The following is a 22,023-nucleotide window of genomic DNA, read 5'->3' as shown; positions in this document are numbered from 1 at the left end:
CAGATATATGAAGCGTCCTGCACTCTCTTTCTCTTTTTGCGCATGCGTAATATGATACTTATATACATATATATCTAACATTCTTCGCTCTTCGTGAATACGCAATTTCACAATTTTAAATTAAATTACAAAACAAAAAAATAATAAAATAAAATGAATAAGAAATAAAAGAATGAAATTATTTCTTACACTTTTTTAAATTTTATTTCCATTTTAATGCAATATTATTTATACATTAATCGTCATATAATGTATATACGTATATCACAGTGCTCAAGACTTTGTATTCCAATTCTTTTCTTGATAAAAAACTTATTAAGATAAAAATAAATAAAATGTTTAAAAAAGATAGTTTTTATATTTAAGAAATATAAATAAAGGAAAAAAATAAAGTAAAAAATATAAACAAAATAATAAGTAATATATATATATATATATATATATATTGCGACGATTCTTCCCGGCGGATGGAAACGGGAAGGCAAACGGGAGAGTAAGTTTTGCCGATAAATCGCCATCAAAAAAGGAAACAAAAGGGAACGAGGGGAACGCGCCGGGTAGGGAACGAGAATGACGGGATTCCGGCCGCGACGTGGCGGGCAGGAGAAACTGCGCGAGATATAAACCCTGGGCGCCAGGCGCGGTCTTTCACGCGTCAATTCATGAAACGTCGCAAAGGTCGCTAATCTCCACTAAATATTTCCGTCCGTCACGGCCGACTATCTCGCCTAACAGTACAGGGGCGGGACGCTTATGAGGGGTACGATTTCCGAAGGAAGATAGGTGAACTCAAGGCGGTAAAGAAGACCCCTTTCTTAGAAAAAAACACGAAATTTAGTGTAAAACAATGTAACAGCTTTATTATATTATACGACTCAGAAAGTCGCGGTCAAAATAAAGGAACCATAGAAATAACAATTAGCACGGAACAATACAAAATACGCTATCGGCGGTCACAATCTTCTTGAGTGAATTAACGTGATATGCGAGGGGCACGCGACGACGATACGCGCCGTCACGGCAACGCCAGTAAAGCATCGACAATCATGAACGCGGGAAGCAAGACAATACGGAATATAATAATAAAAGATAGCAATACAAAAGACAGAAAAACGACCGATATGGCGAAAAACGAACTACAATAATAAGATCGCCTCGGTTGCAAGCTCGCAATTTTAGGAGTGCACAATCGCACGCTCAAGAGTTAGCTTGGTCAGGTTTTCGAGGCCGGCACGCCATGGGGTGCCGTCGAAACAGCTCGCACCTCCAACAGCCAATCGCTCTTGCTCAGGCGAGTCGCTTGACAAAACGTACAACGAGACTGGTGATCGAGAATCGAGGCCTTTGTCGCACACGCGAATCGCGCGGTCCGTCCACGATAATTCAAGTACTCACCCTACGCTGTCGGGGGAAGAAGATGGTCCTCTCTCGGGCCCCCTCTGTACCCACGCACACGCCAGCAACGCAGATCCTCCAAGAGGAGTGGCTCTCACACACACACTTACACCCTTAGACACGCACACGTTCGATATCGATATTTTCAGTGGACACTTGACAGCACTCTTGAGTGGAATTCGACGATTCCGCTCGGCGACAACTTACGAAGAACGAAAGCTACTTGTTGCGAACAATATTTTTAGCGCAATATGTCGGCTCGCGAAGAGACGAACGAAAACACCGGGTATGCTAACGCCTTACGATTCTCTCTCGCCTCTTGACTGCGGTCGCACTCCAACTCTGAAACACCAAAAACTAAACGAAATCACAGCTTTCTCGCGAAAACACGCCCGAGTCAGAAGGGCCGACTTCACGAATCGTATCGGTGGTAGCTGAAGGCACGCGACAATAACACTCGAATAAGCTGAACAGCCTCACCGGTGAATCTGCTCCTGGATTGGTCCCAAAGATCGTCGCCACGTACTCTTTCGTCGCACCGAGCGTTCGCGATAAGCTCTCGATCGTATCTCGCTATCGACTCAACTCTCAACTAATCTCTCTCGAATCTCCTTCTCACGAATCTGCGCTCGCTATATACCCCTTTCCGTCCTACCGGTCTTATCAGTACGGGGAGCGGGGTCTTCGCTCCGCGCGCTCAAATTTCGGCTCCGTGCACGGGCGTATCAAACACCCGCGCTCCCGTGTCTCAGGCGATTGGACCTTATTACGCTATCGCTCTCGCTGATATTTCACAAAACTCTTTATTGACGGGGTGGCCGGTCGTCCATGTCCGTGTTTTTCCTCTCGGAGTAGGACGTCGCTTTCCCCCGTGTGTTGCAACAATTTTTCTCCCAGTTATGGGGCGCCTTTTTCGCCCTTTGTTGTCGGTCGGCCCTGCCGCGACCGATTTTCCGGGCGTCCGCGAGGCTCCTCGAGGATGGCCGATCCTTGTCGTCGGCACTCGGTGTTTTCGACATTCCTTTTCCATTGTTTCCATTCAAGTGGTCCTCTTCTTAATCCTACGTTGTCACCGTGATTTATGGCGCTCAAAATACAATAGTTACAATGGTTAATACTTAAATTCAATAATCGCAATCGCTCGCCTTTTTGGGAATCGCGGTAGACCTCTCAATATCTCGACCGGCGCATACACTCGGTTCGCGCCTCGCGATTCTTTTTAGCGGGGTGGACGCTCGTCGTGACGGCAACGTCACAGTATATTCCTAATCGATCAATAATATTCAGTGATCAACAATATATGATGATGAGTTTTTTATTCGATATTTGTATATGTGTAAATATTATTTTTTCGTATATAAAGATTATTTAAAAATATGTATAATTGATATATTTGCATAATATAGAATTTGTTGTAAAATTTTTAATTTAGAATTGTTATAAAGATTTCGAAATTTTTTATGTAAAAGTATAATGCTAAGGCATCTTTTACGAAATTTTTACGAAATCTTTACAACGGAAAATATAATGCATGTTAATTAACATGCAATATACTTTTCGTTAATATGGAACATACGTTCAACATTCATCTTATATCATCTGATATAATTTTATCTTGCTCTAAATGATTTAATAAACCATTGAAATTTATTATTTTTCTTTTGTATCTTTGGCATTTTTTTCTCAATACTTTGTTCGTCTTTCTTAGATTTTTAATGCAATCCATTGCCAGTTTTCAATGTTGCTTTACTCGTTCAATGTCTTCAAAATTATTTTTTATATCTCCGACGTAGCGTGGTTTCTTTAGCCGAGGTCGTTTTTCAAGAATGTTATGTCCCTGTTTTCTATAAAATAATATTTCGCTTATTACGCAAATAATGTAAATAATAATAATTATTTTTTTTATTATAAATATTTTATGGTATTGATATTAAACAGAATGACTAACACCGTTTTCTCTTTGAAGAAGTATTGCAGGAGTTATCAAGTTGCTCTGTTTTCATTAGTATCTGCAATATTTTCAATTAAAGTTTCCTTTATTGCAGGAAATTGTCCTTTCTTGCCGATAAATTCCGAGTGGCTATCACTAAATGCTAGTTGCGTTGATTCTTCGATAAACCCATTTATTGATGTGTCTATTAGAGATAAATTTTACTATTTGAAAAGAATTCTCCATATAATTATAAGTACATTTTGCAGTTATTTTGTTAATATTTCACTTGCTGTTTCTTACCAATTAAATTTCTTGCTTCGAAATTAGGTGAAGATTGTTCTTCATTATATTGGTTTGTCTCAATATCATTAGAATTGATTGTCATTATTGATGGTATAGCATCTGGCTTTAAATAAATTCTTTCTGGATGTGATGGTACAGGAATTTTATATGATGAAGTATCAAAATGTTGTTCACAAATAAAGACATTTTTTTTCTCTTGCCAAGAAGGTCCCTTTTTTATTTTAGTAAAATCAATCCATGCTTTTTTGATTTCTTCTTTGCAAGGTAATCTATAATAAAAAAATAGAATAATATATAATGTATAATATAGTATAATAATATGCTTACACTTGATAATAATTATACTTTATAATGCAATAACAATATTATAATAATAAATTACAGATAATTATTTTTATATTTGCATATCAATAAAATTTAATGCAAAAAATGTTATAAGTATTACTTTAAGTATTACAAATAAATAAAATTTGTTATAAATTTAAAAAAAATTATAAAATATAAAAATGATGGATTTAAAATTTTTTATTTATTCTTTTAAAAAATTAACCTGACACAATCATATTGTAAATATCAAAGTTTACTAATAATACTTACTTATGAAATAATCGATTACAGCTTGCACACAGTCACACATCGCACATTTTCGCATTTTGTTAATTATATTTTTATTAATAAAATTAATTTATTAATAAAATTAAGTAACTTTCTTTACTGTATAACCTCTCAATATAACCAAACTCACTCACTTAGCATCAGTACTGTATTATGCATGCGTGAAAAGAGAAAGAAAGTGCAGGACGCTTCATATATCTGTCTCGCTCCCATTATTCGCAGGGGTCAGTTCTCACACGAGAAGGGGACAGTAATGCTCTGTCTATTCATACTATGTCTATGATTATAACATAATTTAAAAAAATTATTAAAATTTTTTATCTAATGTCTCTGAAAAAATTAATTGGAATTGCTTTAATAGCTGAAGTTGTGGAGAAAGAAGAGGAGATAGTTGAAGAAGAAAGTGCAAGAAAGAAATTCTATTTAATAATTTATTTCGTATTCGTATAGACAGAGAAGTTTAATATAATTGCTTACCAAAATTTTCATTTATTATTCACAGCAGACGTTCACGTTAGCAATAAAAAATTAAATCAGTAAAGTCTAGTAACTAGTACGGAAAAATGGGACGTGATGCATTTTTTCATCCGAGATTTTGATTCGAGTTTTGCATCCAAGTTCAGTGGCCTAGTTTACACCGAGCACGTGATACGCGTACTAAGTACTATATCCGTACTAAATCGTTTAGTACGCACAGTGTAAACGCTAGTGGATTATTTTGGTCTGATACTTCTATTCACGAGTATCAGATCAAGTTGGTACGCGTATCAAAAGATTCTAGCACGCTGTAAACGCTTGGTCGCTTGGTTCAATAATTTTATACTAGATCGTATCATTTTAACCGTTTTTTATTTCTATAAAATATTAAGAAAATGAAAGGGGCAAATTGGACAGACGGCGAAACAAAAACTTTTCTTGAATTGATGACAGAAAGGAGAATATTAAATATTATAGATGGAAAGAAACATCGACATATAGATATATTCATATTTATACGTTTCATCACATTTTTTAAACGTTTTTTTCTAGTTTTTTGCTGCATACGTAAAATATCAATAAATGTTTTAAATAATAATGCAATTTTTTCTACGTTTTCCATTGCTTCCGTTTATTTTCAATCGCTGAATGTCATGAGAAAATTGATGATCAAGTAACTTTATTCAGACCAAAAACCTAGCCTAACTTGTTTCGAATTTGATCGGTGTAAACAGAAACGTATCAAATGCACAGACTTCTATATTAGAAGTCTGTGATCTTCAGCTCCGTAAAGTTAGCCGAACCACTTTGATTTTTTTATAATTAAAATTAACTAATCGTTTGGTCATCGTTTGTTCATGATTGGTCATCCAATTAAAACGTTTGGTCATTTATCGTTTTTTTTTAATTAAATAATTAAAATTTCGAACTAAAGTTAGCCGAACATTTTTATTTTTTGTCCAATCGAGTTAAACAAGAGCTTATTCAATGCAGAATCGTTAGATCATCACGAATAAATTCTTTACAACGTTTGGTCATCCATAGTTTATCCGAAAAATGAAAAAAATCATGTGCGGTAAAATCACAGACGTCTATAGATGTCTGTGGGTAAAATGACAACGGGCGACGTATAGTGACATGGACGTGCGCTGCGGTCACGCGCGCATGCGTATTAGTAACTTACACAAAATTTTAAATAAATCCTTTATAATTTTAATAAATACTTTTTATGTTGCTATGCAAATTGCAAACCCATGTGGAATCGTATACGTATTGCAAAGTACATGCTTAGATAGGAATGCATAGGGGGACGGAGCGAAGCCCCGTCCCCATAAAAAAATATAACAAAACTTGAGAGCGTAGAAACTATCAAGGCTGACAGTACTGTGTGGAAGTTTCAATGTAAAATTTTAATTCAACCTATGTCCGAACTCTTATACTATATTTATAATTTTTTATTCATAATCTTACAAATCTACCCAAAACCTTTTCCTCTTATATTTATTTCTTTTTTTTTTTTCATAAACACATCGCAGCAACTGCAGCAGCTATACGCCATCTTCTAATTTCAGCTATAATCGCTACTGTATGTCTATATTTTACGTACTCGACGTATTGATTATATTCTAACTCCATTTTTGCGCTTGTCAGCAATTGTCGCTTTTTAAACGCTACTTTGCGTTGTGATGAAATGGGGATAAAACGCCAACTTTTATTCGCTCCATGAAAAGAACAGAGGCGATAGCGAACAACTTTTTAACGCTGCTTTGCGTGGCGGTGGAGTGGGGGTAAAACGCCAGCTTTTACTCGCTGTGTAAAATTGAGCCTTTATGCAGAGTTCAGATCAAGTAATAATGCGCATAACCGCAGAGAGAGAAGATCAAATTCGAAGATTGTGCTTTTTAAAAAAGGAGAAAATTGAAAAAATAACAGATAGAGATGAGTTTTGAAGGATAAGGAAAACATCGTTGAAGGGGTTTAAGGATTTTTTGACAAGAAGAGATCAGAGACGGTCTGTGTTGAGAGAACAAAGGGCAGTGCCAGACGACATGATTAATGTCCATATATAGCCGCAGCCACAAAGGGGCAAAGTAACAAGGTTGCATTTATATAGACTGCTATTAAGATTATAGTGATTGCTGCGAATTCTGCAAACAGTGACGATCTCCTCCCGGCTAAAATTAATTTTATGAAACCAAGGTTTGGAAGCAGAAGCAGAATATAAATTGAAGTATTGCTTGCCAGTAGACCGAGCACGTAATTTAAGAGACTTTTCAGAGGAAGATTGGAATTTTTGAAGATAAAAGGAAAAGAAATCGCTGTAAGAAAGAGGAAGGGAAAGAAAAGTACCAAAGCGGGGGGCTTAGCAAGATAATCCGCCGTCTCGTTGCCCAGGATGCCCATATGGACTGGGATCTAAACGATAGAAATGGAGAAGCCATTAGAGGAAGCTAAACGCATTTTATCTTTGAGAGAAAGGATAAGGAAGTTTTGGTCTCTGAAGGAGTTAGAAGAGGATAGGGCTTCTACCACGCTGCGAGAGTCAGTAAAAATGATAGTATTAAGAATATTCTCCGAGACAATGAAATCAACACAGTGTAGAAGAGCATAAGCTTCTCCAGTGAAGATAGAAGCAGAAGAGTTCATTTTAAAAGATTTTTGGACATTTAGAGAAGGAGAGTAAAAGCCGAAGCCAACATAAATCGCGGAGTTAGATTTGGAGGCGTCAGTGTAAAAAACATCCTTGTTACTTATAAGTTGGCGATAATGGTCGAGAAATAAAATTTGCGGGATAGCAGCCTGGTGAAGTTTACCAACTAGGTTATCAGGAATAAAACACGTATCAGGGATGAAGGACTCTCGAGGGAAGTTGAATGTAGGAGAGCCGTCAAAACAAACGATTTGAGAGAAAAATTTTCTATAAGTGGTGAACGAACTAAAAAGAAGAAAATTATTATGAACATTATGAGAGTTACATTTAAAGAGATTACTCTGAAGGGTGTAATGCTTATCTATTAGGGGATTATCTAAAAAACTAAAGGAGCATAAAATAAATTTAGAGGAGAGAAATAAATTTAGGTGAGAAATTCGAAGCGAAATTTGAAAGGGCCCACACAGGATTCCGCTAGAACCACATTAGATGGAGTGGAGTTCCTCAGACCTAGGCAAAATTTAAGGCATCTGCGTTGGATCTTTTTAAGTTTTTTCATGTAACCAAAGTTATTAAAGGAAAGAAAGGAGCAGCCGTATTCCATACTGCCCCTCACCAGAGCCTTGTAAATAATCAAAAGAAACCGGGGGTCTGTGCCCCACCAGATACCTCTAAGGATCCTGATAACATTTGTAAGACGGAGGCATTTGGTTTCAAGATAGCGAACGTGCTCATGACCATACAGCTTTTGGTCAAGAGTAATCCCTAGAAATTTGTAAGAGGGGGAAGAAACTATGACGTCATCGTTGATTTTAACAAACAGGGATGAAATATCTAATTTTTTCCTAGAAAAAATTACCAAGGTCGACTTAGAAGGCGAAATAATGAGCCCACGTTGAGATAAATACTCAGCTAGACGCAAGAGCGAATGTCCTAAAGCATGCAAAAAAGCATTAAGGTTGGAAAACCTGGAAAAAATAGCAATATCATCCGCGAATTGAACAATTTCACATTTTCGTAAGAGGCAACGAGTACATTTGAAAACATAAATATTAAAAAGAAGAGGACTAAGGATAGAACCTTGAGAAACCCCCTTGAAAGAGAACAGATTATCAAAGATTTCTCCGTTAACAATGAATTGAAGATTTTTACAGAAGGTAAGATTATAAATAAAGAAGCAAATTTTGGGAGGAAGGCCAAGAGAAATCAAATCTTCAACAAGGATGTTAGGAACGACATTGTCGAAAGCGTCTATAATGTCCAGAAAAACACAAGCCGTGGATTGACGTTTCATGAACCCAGAAAAAATTTCGGTGGTGAGAATTCCCAAATTATCAAGGCAGGATTTGGATTTTCTAAACCTAAATTGAGAAGGTGGCAGTATATGGTTTCTCTCAACCCACCACTCAAGTCTGGAAAGAATAAGTTTAAGGCAGCAAGAAGTAAGAGAGATTGGACAGAATTTACGAAGAGAGTTTTTGGGAATCAGGTGAACTAGAGAATGATGCCAAGAAGATGGGAAATCACTTTTATCAAGGATTCCATTAAAAATATCCAAAAAAATGGAGAGATATGAGTCGGGGAGAAGAGAAAGTATAGAGTAATCGATTCTATCCGCGTCTAGAAAGGAGCGTTTTTTTGGTGAGGAATGATGAAATTAAATTCTTCCCAGCAGAATGGAGTGTCAAAAATGGAGCAGGAAAAAGAGAAAGAAGGAGAAGAAGAAGAAGAAGGAAAATCAGCAAGGGAATGAAATTTTTTGAGAGGAGCGAAAGAAGAGTATAAGGAGTCAATCAAGGATTTGACGTTAGCCGGCGCTTCGAAGTTTGAATTGGAAGGAGGGGGAGAAAATCCCAGATGCTTCCGTTTATATCTGTTAATTATTTGCCAGACACGAGAGATGGAGATTTTATGATTAAGAGAAAGACAAAAAGATCTCCATCCCTGACGTTTTGCCGCTCTCAGCGCGCGTTTTGTGAGGGCCTCCTGTCTTTTGAGCTCAAGAAAATTAGTCTGAGAGTGAACAGTTTTAAAGGAGAATAAAGCTTTCTTTTTGTTAGCAACTGCCTCGTCACATTCCTCATTCCACCAAGGAGCCGGGGAAGAGAAATTCTTGAAACGAGCTGAAGATTGAGAGAAATCGCGAGAAGAAGAAGTGTTGCGATTTTGTTTCGGAATGCTGTCCAAAAAGTGCTGAATAAAAATATCATATTTCTGTTCAAAAGAAAGAGAGGGAGGGTCAATAGAGGTGACCAGATTAGAAAGATTATCTTAGAGAGAAAGAAGAAGATTCTCGCGGTCTTTTTTGTTAAGCTTGATTTTATGAGAAAAAAAAGAATGTCTTTTGATATCGCAATTGAGTTTAATAGAGATAGGAAAATGATCACTAAGCATAGAGTCAGGAGAGACTTCCCAGCTCGAAGAAAAAGAGAAGGGAGAAAAGACAAAGGTGAGATTAATGGCAGATTTAGAGAGGCCAGGACGAGTCAAAAAGTAGCATCGTTGAGAAAACTAAAGGAGCTAGAATAAGCTGAGGAAAGGAGGTTCTTGCCCACATTATCCGACTGAACACATCCCCAAGCTGAGTGATGAGCATTGAAGTCGCCCAAGACGATAGAGGCGGAGTAAGGTTCACAAGCCTTGAAAAGAGCGTTCCAATCGTCCAAAAGGAACCACCTGGATATTTGTAAATAGAGATTATAAAAAGGGATGCGTTGTTAATCGGAATACAGACGGCCTGGCTATCAAGACGACCAGGAATAAAAAAGCAGGAATTGATCAATTTGTAAGGAATGGAGTTTTTATTAGCCAAGACGAGTCCGCTTGAAATGTGAGTAGGACTGTCTTGCCTAAAAATGGAAAAATTTTGAAGATGTAAAGAACGAGAAGGCGTGAGCCAAAATTGTGAAAGAAAAATGATGTCATAATTGTTAATTATAAAGCGGAGGAGATCGACTTTAGGAATAGAATGACAATTCCATTGAAGGATGTTAAGTGACGATGAATGAGAAGCAGGCGAAGAATGAGAGGAGCTATAATATTCTTTTATTTATATTTTTTGGTAATCTGTTGACAATAAGAAATATTTATATATAATTTTATGTATCACACATTTATATATAATTTTATTATATTATTTTTTATATATAACTAGAATAAAATGTTACATATTAAATAAAATTATTAACATAATTTTTACCTATGTAGACTAATTTTAATGTTTTGTTCCAATTTTTCTGAAATTTACTTTTCGTGAATTTGTGATGGAACATCCTGGCACTATACATTTAACCATCTTTACAATTAAAAAGAAAAGCCTAACCTATTTCTCATAAGAGAGACATAAAAACACCCTTATCCGTGCATGAAAACATGTATGAGATGTGAAAAGTAAAATGGCGGAAAACAGTTTCCCCTTCTGTGTTTCCCCTGCACGTCTGACGTGACGTCCCCTCTTCCTTAGTCCGTAGCTGGTCCACAGACTTCTATATAATACTAGACTGCTAACTCCCTAGATTTTGCTTATATAAAGTGTCCTAGAATTTTATGTACTAAGAGCGCGTTCGGGGAGATACTGTTAGCGCTAAGGTGACCCTTTCTGCGCATGCGCTGACCTGTGCCGACGCCATTATGATCAGTACATGTACTTATAACCTGCTTTCGGTCTCTAATTTTTGTCAGAACACAAGTGTTAGTAAAAAAAGTAAGAAATATAAATATTAAATTATGGAATACAAATGTGCAGTTATTTTATATCTTTTACATAAGCTTGTTTATCATACTTAGTATGTATATATATTCGTGCAACATGCGCCTTCACAGCGCATGCGCAGAAAGGGATGTCATACATACTTGTTTGTACATAAAATTAGAGCTGCCTTATACATAAGGAGTTAGCAGTCTAGTATTATATGTATAGAAGTCTGTGATATGTAATCACAGATATATTGAAATTCTGAATTATGTAAGAAGAATTGATGTGCATTAATATTTGAATATTTTATAAAATTATAAAATCAAATTGTGCCGAAAAAAACGTTGATAATTATATATTTCCAAGAAAGTGTTTGGTTCTTTAGTTACTGTATCGGGAAAAGTAATGCTACAAACGGAGCAATTGAATTTTCTAATAAGGAAATCGTGGAGCAATCATTCTATCGAAAAATCATTGTTAAATTCTTTGAGGTATAATTATAAATAATAAAGTATAATTATAAATAATAAAGTTGTTATTTTGTTTGAAGATTCCCGCTGTTGAGCGGTGGCCGATAGGTGGCGCTGTTGTCACTTGTCTAATTAATACAGTCGGACCTCTTATCCTACAACATTTTTGTTCCAGAATCTTCCCCTTAAACCTCTGATCCTACGACAAAAATTTGAGAGTGGGGATATAATTCCTCTTTCACGGTCGTAGCATGAAAGGATTTTTTGTCATAGGATAAGAGGTTTCGTAGCATAAGAGGGTCGTAGGATAAGAGATCCAACTGTAATTTGTTATTCTCAATAAAAAAATAATAATAATAATTTGTTAATTATTTATTCGTAATGCTTTAAATCATGAATGTTATGGTGGAGCAATAAGGAGCAATCAAGGAGCAATCGTTTTATGCTGTTTTTAAGTACGGAAAACTATTAGAAATATGTTTTTAGTAAAAGTGAAAAACCGATACTCGAAATATCGCTGCTACGAGGATTCTTATGAATCACGAGTTGAAAAAAATCAGGATGTTGGAAGAACGCTGTACTCGAAATTAAAATAAAATGAAAGAAATATCTTTATTTAACGAAACTGTATTCGAAAGAAACTCTCAGGCTAATCTGTCCGTATTCGCCCTTCTCGAAAGAGAATCGTCGATCTCGATCGATCTTATCTTTTTATATCCTCGCTTTTCCCCTTCTTAACGCCTACCCGGTATATTTCAAAATGAGGCATGCGCTCTTGGTTTTGGTTGCGCGCGCCGCTCTACGTAATATGACGCGTATGACATCGCCATTTGGTGCCTTACACTAGCTTTACGTTTTTTGTAAATATTTTATAAAATATTTTATTTAAAAATGGAGCAATTGCAAATTCTAAGGGAGCAATGAAGGAGCAATTGTTTGAGCTATAATTTATTAAAAAATATGAACTTCCAGCGCCAACTTATTTCTGGTCTTCATGGCGCCTTTCAGGCCGGTATTCATAGTCCGCGATTATATTTAAGATTATCTTAAGATTCCGTTCAACCAATGAAGTAGCCGCATAGCATCATTTTATTGGTTGAACGAGATCTTAAGACGATATTAAATATAAGATCGGATTATGAATATCGGCCTCAGATTTCTCTCTGATAGTATCTTGTCGGTAACATAAACCAAAAATGAAAAGTTCGACCGATAGTATCGAAAAATGGATGTGGCTAAATGTTTCCAATTCCTAAAAGTGGATGCAATGGCGCTGCACGACATGTAGGTAGAAAGCGTTTCACGTAAAACGCCGGCATGACCACTCTCAGGTTTCTCTTTGCTGAGAGTTTGTCGGATTTTTAATCCTCTGTCGTTCTTCGGATCCGCGTTTTATATATTATCGTACAGTATAAGAAAATGTCAACGCGATGGTAAGTCTCAGTGACATTTTAACATGATAATTAGATGATAAAATAATTTTGGACGGATCAAATTATGAAAGTAAGGAGCTCATTTGATAGAAAACTTAACCTAACCTAATATAATTTAACCTAAATTTATATAATAAAATAATATTATAAATCTGTATTTATTGAAAAACATACAAAAAAATATTAATTTTTTGATTTAATTAATTTATATTATAAAAGAAAGTTAATATTTTATTATTTTTAATTAATTATTTTCTGAAAATAGATTTAAAATAATTGTATAAAGATTTCACACAGAATTTTATTTTTGTTTTGTGGTGATAAATGTCAAATTATATGCTTTAAAATTGGCACAAATCTGTTCAGGTATCCATTGTACCAAAAAGGTAATCCACAATTAAGAGTATTTTTACCAAATTTTTGGATGAAGCTGATTGAGCCTGGAAATAAGCAACTTGCAAATGTGGTGCAGTTCCATTGTTCGATGGAAATGACTAAGCATGATATAAAGAATTACCTGGAAAAGATTTACAATATCAATATTGTTGAAGTGAGAACAAGAATAGCAATGGGGAGGACAAAGAAGGATCGGTTGCAGGGGTCTGTTATTAAAGAGGATGACAGAAAAATAGCCTACGTTGTACTGGTTAGTTTATGAGTCTAAACAATCGCAAAAAGAAGAATTTTGATTCTAATCAAAATTTGGTACATTCCTTTCAGCCAAAAAACCAATCCTTTGTGTTTCCTGACCTATTCAAAGATAAAAAAAGTGAACTCGACGAGAAAACTATAAGTGAATCTAAACAAGACTTGCAAGAATTTGTGAAAATTAGTAAAGCACCTGGATTACCTGGTTGGTTTAGAATTTAGTGTATATAAATATATATTGCAATATTTAAGGATTTTCAATAAAGTGTATTTATTAATATTCCTGAAACTCTTTAATTATTAGATTTTGTTAAATTAGTGATAATCAACACAGTTTTGTATTACTTTTCACTCATAAAACTTTGTTAGTGTCAATAATTCTTAACTATTCTATTGTACTATTAGTGATGACATGTAGATAATATAATTTGTTGCTATATCTAGGAAAAGAATAGAAAACTTATATCAAATTATGTATTAAAATCAATCTGTATCAAATTATATATAAAATTGAAGATTACAGATTGGAATTTAACTAATCAAAACAAAACAAGCTAAAATTTCTTCGTTCTAGTTAGTCAAATTTCAATCTTAAAGGCACATAATTTGACATAGGTTTTAGTCGAATCTAATTCAAATTTCGCGGATTCGATTGGACAAATAGTTTCATTATAATTTTATTATTAGTAGTAGAAGTATATTTAATCATTTTATTATTAATAATATAAATAGTTATCAATTTAATAGTATTGCAATGCAATTAATATTATCAACGACAAAGTACCTATGTATATTTAAAAAATTTGAAACGACCTCTGAATTAAGATTTATCGGAATCGATAAGCGATAGTATCGATTAAACAATGCCGCTCGTAATTTTCGAGAATGGCGTTGAACACAACCGTAGAAAGCAAACGGGCTGCGAGCTCGAATGTCTGCGCTGTTTATGGCAGGTAAATGACAGTATAATAGGTAATAATTTATCCGTTTAATTAAGCTGTTCGAAATAATTAAAAAATCGAGATGTGATAATAGGTGCTGTTTCAGGGATCGCCACTTATTTCTAAGCTCGTTCTCATTTATCTTATTCGAACAAATAATGAAAATTATATAATGAGAGTTTATTTTATTGTTTCTTCCAACCATAATTTTTATTCACTTTTTATATTTTATTTATTTTTTTCCAACTCTATTACTTATAATCTTTCCATTATTTTATCTTACAATCTCCATTGTTTGCAAACGTGAGTTTAAAAAGTACACATAAACTCATTTTATTTTTAATTTATGTGTAATATAACATGTATAATACTGTGCTTTAGAGTTTATAAGGATCTAGTCTACTCTAGCAGTATAAAAAAGCTGATGATTTTTAAGAATTTTTTTTTTAAATATTAGAAATTGAACTTTTACATATGATTTTAAAAAAACTCAGGCTAGTTTTATTTCGTGCAATATTTTTGGAACACTTGCAGACAGTACAAAATATTTATAAAATATATATGAAATATTTATAATAATTATTTCAATATTTTGTGAAATATATTTACCAAAATATTTTTACAATCTAAAATAAGATAGATTACAAAAATTTATTATAAATATTCCAATAAATATGTATTTGAGAAATATTTACAAAAATTTTACTACAAATATTTAATTTATATTTATTTTAATATATCAAATACAGTTTTTATGATTTTTTTTCTCTTAATGTATAAATGTATAATAATATTATAAAATATTTAATAATAGTATATAATATTTATATAATATTTCAAAACAATAAATAGTAAAAATATTTGTGAATATTTTTATTTATCATAAATATCGCATATTGTTTGGGCTGAACTTAATTTTATTAGAAAAAATTGAAACATAACAAACTAGTCATAAAATTAGATGTCTTAATTTTGCTAAAAAATTTTTCATTTTTTGAAGATCAGAAAAATATCAAATATTAATTTTTCTTTGAATATTAATGCTTGCATGACGATAGAGTGCCGTTGATCGGAATGGATCGGACAAGGATCACGTTCTGCACGGACGTGGACAAGTCCGTGATCGTGCATAACTTTGAGAAACGCGGCTGGACACAAGTGGGTCCAGAGGACGATTGGAATTTTTATTGGTGATTATAATATTTGTAATAACACGATTTTATTATTCTATTTATTATTACATACATTCATGCGGATTCATTATAGGGCTGTCACACAATCCTGCAGAAATATTTTCAGCGTCGAAACCGGATACAGAATGGACGACAATCAGTAGATAAATTCTTTTCAGTCAGAAATTTTTTTATCAATTACGTATAATTCTCTATTTTATATTAATAATAGAATTGAAAATCTCAATCAAAGAGAATTCACTTGATCTGTATTTTTAAGAAGTGAAGATTGCATGATAAAAAAAGATATCCAGTCTATTAACATTTAGTTTTTAAAAATATATGTTTATTAAATATATATATATATATATAGTATATATAAAATATATATTATATATAAAAGTATATGTATATAAATTGTAGGATTTACCAAATTTTTCTTGTAAAAAGAATTTTTATATTTAAAAAATTTTTAATTTTCTGATTTCATTAAGCAGTTTTTTAAAAATAGAAAATTTATTACTTTATTAAATGTCTAAAAAATATATATGTATTAAAAAATATAGAGAGACTTATATGTGTTATGAAAGTATAAAAAAACTTTACGATATATAATTTACAAAAAGCGTGAATCTAAAACATTTTGAAAAAGTAAACTATTTGATTTTGTCAGAATGATCAATCACTTCCCGAATCATTACGAGCTCACGCGTAAGGATCTGCTGGTAAAGAATATTAAGCGGTATCGAAAGGATTTGGAGCGAGAGGGAAATTTTTTGGCGGAACGCGCGGATGGTCCAGGCAAATACCTGTACCTAGACTTTATACCGGTGACCTTTGTCTTACCTGCAGGTGAACCGACATTTTTCAGGGAAAGAAATTGGATTTTTGAAAATATATTACATAATTAAAAATGATATATATTTATTTCTAAGAAACTAGATTATGTCGAAAAAAAGTCTCGTGATAAAATTTAATATTTGGACTTCCAAGATTCAACAAATTTTCCCTGTGAAAAAGAATTTTTATATTTAAATTTTTATATCTTAATTTTATATAATTTTAATATTAAAAATTTTTAATTTTCTGATTTTATTAAGCAATTTGTCTAAAAAGAGAAAATTTATTATTTTGTTATAAATTTTCGTATCTAATTTCTAATAATTTTACAAATTATTTAATTTATTTTCTCGTGTTATATATAAAAAATATTGTCTAAAATTATATATTTAGAAACTAGATTGTGTAAAAAAAAAACACAATAAAACCTAATTTAAAATTCTAGTATTCAGAAAATTTTCCTCGTGTAAAAAAATTTTTATTTTTAAAAGATTTTCAAATTTTCAAAAAATTTAAAATTTTATTAAGTTTTTCTCAAAATATAAAATTTATTATTTTGTTATAAATCCTTGTCTAATTTCTAATAATTTAACAAATTATTTGACTTGTTTTCTCACATTATACATATAAAAAAATATTTGTGTTTTTGTACAGATTATAATATGTTTGTGGAGGAATATCGTAAATCTCCGCAGAGCACTTGGATCATGAAACCGTGCGGTAAATCACAGGGCGCTGGAATATTCCTCATCAACAAGCTGAGCAAACTGAAGAAATGGTCGCGCGAAGCAAAGACTCCGTTCAATCCCAATCTGACGAAGGAGTCGTATGTCATATCTAGGTAATCAATTTCAGGCTCGGGTTTCAACTGTAGTCTCTCGACAACAAATTCCCAGGCAGTAAAGATAATCAACAATCTCTTCCACGATAGATACATCGATAATCCGCTGTTGATCGGCAGCAAGAAGTTTGATCTCCGACTGTATGTTCTCATCACGTCGTTTCGGCCCCTCAAAGCGTATCTCTTCAAATTGGGATTCTGTCGCTTCTGCACCGTCAAGTACGACACCAGCGTTCAAGAACTTGACAATATGTACGTGCACTTGACGAATGTGTCTGTACAAAAGCATGGTGTACGTATTATAATGCCATTTTATACTTATCAAATTGCACAACTATAATATTTAACTTAAGTATTTTTAATAATTTCTAATAATCATTATAAATATTTGATATATATTTTATAAATATTTTATGCTGCCTGAGTTGTCCTGCAATTATAATAAATTCAGAAAACAGTTATCGAAATCTATTTTTAGAAAAAACCGCATTCAAGGTTTTTCGATGGAAAAAATTTGCCGAGCTCGGAAAATTTTTCCAAATATTTGATTTTTAAATTTCCATCTCTCTTAATTATACCTTTATAATTTGCTCGGAAGGATTTTTTTATGTGTATGTATTTTAGGACGAGTATAACAGCAAGCATGGCGGTAAATTGAGCGTGCAGAATCTGCGCTTGTATCTGGAAAGCACACGTGGTAAAGCTGTCACGGAAAAGTTGTTCGCCAACATCTCATGGTGTATTGTACACTCGTTGAAAGCTGTGGCGCCAGTAATGGCAAACGATCGGCATTGCTTCGAGTGTTACGGATACGACATCATCATCGACAACAAATTAAAGCCATGGCTGATCGAGGTACGCGATATTGATCTCCAGCTCCTAAGTCTATCGCTTCGTTTTTGCATTTTTATTATTTTTTTGGATTAATTATTTTACATTTTTTAGAAAAAAATGACTTCGTCACGATAAACTCTTGAAAAATTTTAAACGAATCTAAAGATATCTATATTTTTGCTCCCAGGTGAACGCTTCGCCGTCCCTAACGTCCACAACGGTGAATGACAGGATCTTAAAGTACAAATTGATTGACAATATTCTGTCGGTGGTTTTGCCTCCAGACGGTATGCCCGAGTAAGTTTATATTCATATCCGCACAATATTTATAGGGTGTCTCATTATAATTCCTCCAGTGAAATATCTCGAAAAATATGAAAAATTCGAAAAAATGTTTCAGACAAAAGTTGTATGGTTTCTAGGGGGATATAAGATGGTGCCATTAGTTTGACCTTGAAGAGTCACATGAAGATCACGTGAAGGTCATTTTGAATTTCTTAAATGGAACACCTTATATATTTTTGCATATTCTTGTAGCTTATCTTGAGGGCTTTCCAAAACACTATGATAAAATGTTTTTTCATTAAACACTTTTCGAGTTATAAGGGTTCAAAGTTGCAATATTTTGACATAAAATACAAGATATCTCGTAAAATATTCATTTTTCGATTATCTTACCCTAATACTTTTTATGCACAGAATAACGAGACAAATCAATTGGCGTAATTAAAACACAACATAATTATGTTAAAGTAAAAATGTGTAACTACTAGTTGCAAATTCAGATTTTTTCTTAAAGGTAACTATGTGTTTTCTTTATACCAATTGATTCGTCTCATTATTCTGTGCATAAAAGTATTAGGGTAAGATAATCGAAAAATAAATATTTTACGAAATATTTTATCTTGTATTTTATGTCAAAATATTATAACTTTGAAGCTTTATAGCTCGAAAAGTGTTTAATGAAAAAACATTTTATCATAGTGTTTTGGAAAGCTCTAGAAGTCAGCTACAAGAATATGTAACAAAAAATAGAGGGTGCCATTTAAAAAAATTGAGGTGACCTTCACGTGACTTTTAAATGACTCTTCAAGGTCAGACCAATGGTACCATCTTATGGCCCCCTCGAAACCATACAACTTTTGCCTGAAACATTTTTCTCTGCCAGACTTGGTTTTCAAGATATTCGACTGGAGGAATTAAAATGGAACATCTTGTGTATATATATATATATATATATATATATATATATATATATATATATATACGAAATATTTGTAATAGTTTATATAATTTATAATAATTATTTGAATATTTTATAAATATTTATCAAGATATTTCATAAATATTTTTGTAATCTTAGATTAAACATAAAGATTTATCATGAATATCCTAGCAAATATTTGAGAAATACTTAGAAAAAATATTACTACAAATATTTAATTTATATTTTATCTTTATTTATATTTTAATAATATATCATTTTGTACGATTTTTTCTTAATGTATATAAAATATAATATTTATATATTTCAAAAAAATGTAGTAAAAATATTTACAAATATTTATCATAAATATCATGTGCTGTCTGCGAGATTTGAAATAATTTAGTGTGATTGGGACGATAATTAGCGTGAAATGGAACAAGTCGCCTTCCCTGGAAGCTCTGGGTAACTTCGAGCTGTTGCTGGACGAAGAATTGGCGGCTCAAGACGAGAGAGAGGGTTCATCAAACAAGTATCGCGGTTCCTCTCTCAACAAATGGAAATAAATATCACCCTCGTGCATTATCATTCGCTTCCGACAAATAATTGATGTATTTGACCATTCAGCTGATATCCGTTTTATTAATTTGATATTAAATAAAATCGAAGGAAGAAAAAGAATTTTGAAAATGTTTACACAATAAATTGTTTAATAACAAACAATTTTATTTTACCTGTACAAATATGTTACACAGACGACGCACGTCTGTCAGCTGCGTGAAGATGTAAAAATAATATGGACATTATAATTTCAGTCTTTCGCGTGCGTGTCAAACAAGAGACTAAGAATATTCGGAACACTTCTTCTTCTTCTCAAGGCCATTTCGAAATCGCAGTGCGAGGTATAAAGATCCTTGCAGATTTGTATAAATACAATTACGTATATCGTACAAGACTATCGTATGGTTTATGGCACAGTTTCTCTCAAAAAACGACGATTACACTTGAAGTGCGTATACGCTGAATAAACAAACGGGTCCGCTTTGTAAATTGAAGCTTGGAGAATTTTATAGATTTCAATTTTTTTTTGCATTGATTGTTCGTTCACTTAGCGTATATCGCTTCCTTTGAAGCGCCAGAGACGGATATATGTGTGCGTTTGATGACACGCCGTTTTTTACATATAAATATTGTACATATAAAACGCACCGGTTATTGCTAATTTTTTGATTAACATAATAATCTCTCTTTACGTGATGTTTACAGTCTAGCTTATGTGCGTATGCGACCGTCGCAGACTTTCTGTAAATCCACTTTTTTTTTTTACAAGAAACTTAAAACTCTCTAGAAAATTTCTATGAGCTCTGCAAAGAGACTCGACTTTACAAAAGAGAAAGTTAAGTCTCTTTGCGAAACTTTTAATTTTACAAAAAGCCCGCAACCTTATACATTATGTATATGTAATATTTCGCCGAGTTCGACAGTAAATGTATTTCGCAAGATAAAAACGATAAACAAACGAATGAAGTTAACGGGAAAAATTAACAATATAGTAGAATACTGTAAAAGGCAAGTACCGTTTTCTCATCAGCTACTGTAATACTTGTCGAAAGACTTAGAAATATGATATATAAAACTGTAGACTTTTTAGAATATAAAAAAATAAAAAGTATATAATATATACGGGTGATTTTTAAGTATAAAAAATTGAAAGGATATTCTTTGTTTATTTTAGAAAGAAAATGTCTTCTGAACGTATTCTTGAAAGTGCTTGTTTTCAAATACAGGACGTAAAAAAATTTTTCGAAAAAACGCTTAGATATTTTATTCAAATTTTATTTTTTCATCGTACTTTATTTTACTAGAAAATGGTTCTTAATATCACACAAACTTGAATAAAGTATCTGTAAGCATTTTCTTAGATTTTTAAAATTTTCATTTTTCTTTTTCTCAAATTTGATGTAAGTATTTCACCATCCATTTTAAAAGCAAAGCACTTTAGAACACATGTTCATGGGACGTTTTCTCCATAAAATGAGCCAAAGAATATCACTTTAAATTTTTCGTACCTGTTTAGGAATCACTCTGTATATATGTATATATAAATTTAGCAATAAAATATATATACGAGACGCAGCCTTTGGTTAACTGCTGTCGATTAAAATGCAAATATTAAAAGATTAATACGATAATAATATAATAATAATAATTCAAAATAATAATGTAATGAAAATATTAATAATATAAACGTATATAAATAATATATAAACATTATATATGTATATATATATATATATATATATATATAACGATATATATTTTGATATCACAATGAAAAAACTGAATTACAGATAAATGCAAAGTATCTGATTAAAAAAAAAAAAAAAAAAAAAAAAAAAAAAAATACGATATCCTCCTTGAGAGTATCACTACTTCTCTGATATGCTGCGTCAGATCATACCTGCCTTGTAATCGTATACATTATTTTTTTACAAATGTGATGTTACATAATATTTTGTGTAAAGAGAAAAATTACGCTAAAAGTATATATTTACAAAGTACTATGCGAGATA

At 32.7% G+C, this 22,023-nt stretch overlaps 2 protein-coding genes and 1 long non-coding RNA gene across 3 annotated transcripts; 2 read left to right on the top strand and 1 right to left on the bottom strand.

Annotated features, from left to right (window-relative positions):
* Positions 1–549: 549 nt before the first annotated feature.
* LOC140674050 (uncharacterized) lies at positions 550–4,886 on the bottom strand. The gene is made up of 6 exons (XR_012048156.1): positions 4,724–4,886; positions 4,229–4,523; positions 3,629–3,900; positions 3,346–3,530; positions 2,972–3,239; positions 550–2,660 (listed from the first exon to the last, which is right to left on the bottom strand). It is a non-coding gene; the product is annotated as an uncharacterized lncRNA (long non-coding RNA).
* A 7,935-nt stretch (positions 4,887–12,821) lies between these two features.
* Positions 12,822–13,898, top strand: Mrpl23 (mitochondrial ribosomal protein L23). The gene is made up of 3 exons (XM_072907170.1): positions 12,822–12,970; positions 13,337–13,616; positions 13,691–13,898. The coding sequence occupies exons 1-3, from the start codon at positions 12,957–12,959 to the stop codon at positions 13,838–13,840; spliced, it is 444 nt and encodes a 147-aa protein (XP_072763271.1). The 5' UTR covers positions 12,822–12,956; the 3' UTR covers positions 13,841–13,898.
* Positions 13,899–14,030: 132 nt separating this feature from the next.
* Ttll1b (Tubulin tyrosine ligase-like 1B) lies at positions 14,031–21,292 on the top strand. Its single transcript, XM_072907169.1, has 9 exons — positions 14,031–14,571; positions 15,618–15,749; positions 15,826–15,891; positions 16,405–16,583; positions 17,226–17,412; positions 17,503–17,704; positions 18,037–18,267; positions 18,434–18,543; positions 19,878–21,292. Exons 1-9 carry the CDS (start codon positions 14,504–14,506, stop codon positions 20,014–20,016), a joined length of 1,314 nt encoding a protein of 437 aa, XP_072763270.1. The 5' UTR covers positions 14,031–14,503; the 3' UTR covers positions 20,017–21,292.
* Positions 21,293–22,023: the final 731 nt, after the last annotated feature.

The sequence above is a fragment of the Anoplolepis gracilipes genome, chromosome 15 (genome assembly GCF_047496725.1).
Source record: "Anoplolepis gracilipes chromosome 15, ASM4749672v1, whole genome shotgun sequence".
Taxonomy (NCBI): Eukaryota; Metazoa; Arthropoda; class Insecta; order Hymenoptera; family Formicidae; genus Anoplolepis; species Anoplolepis gracilipes.
Note: the sequence above shows the minus strand (reverse complement) of the source record. Positions and strands in the feature narration are given on the sequence as shown.

Excerpts from the sequence above, each read along its gene's own strand:
- Ttll1b (XM_072907169.1), top strand. The coding sequence starts at position 14,504 with ATGGCGTTGAACACAACCGTAGAAAGCAAACGGGCTGCGAGCTCGAAT. Across the intron at positions 15,892-16,404 it reads TACAGAATGGACGACAATCA|AATGATCAATCACTTCCCGA; the intron begins GTAGATAAATTC and ends TGATTTTGTCAG. Across the intron at positions 18,268-18,433 it reads TAAAGCCATGGCTGATCGAG|GTGAACGCTTCGCCGTCCCT; the intron begins GTACGCGATATT and ends TTTTGCTCCCAG.
- Mrpl23 (XM_072907170.1), top strand. Across the intron at positions 13,617-13,690 it reads AAATAGCCTACGTTGTACTG|CCAAAAAACCAATCCTTTGT; the intron begins GTTAGTTTATGA and ends CATTCCTTTCAG.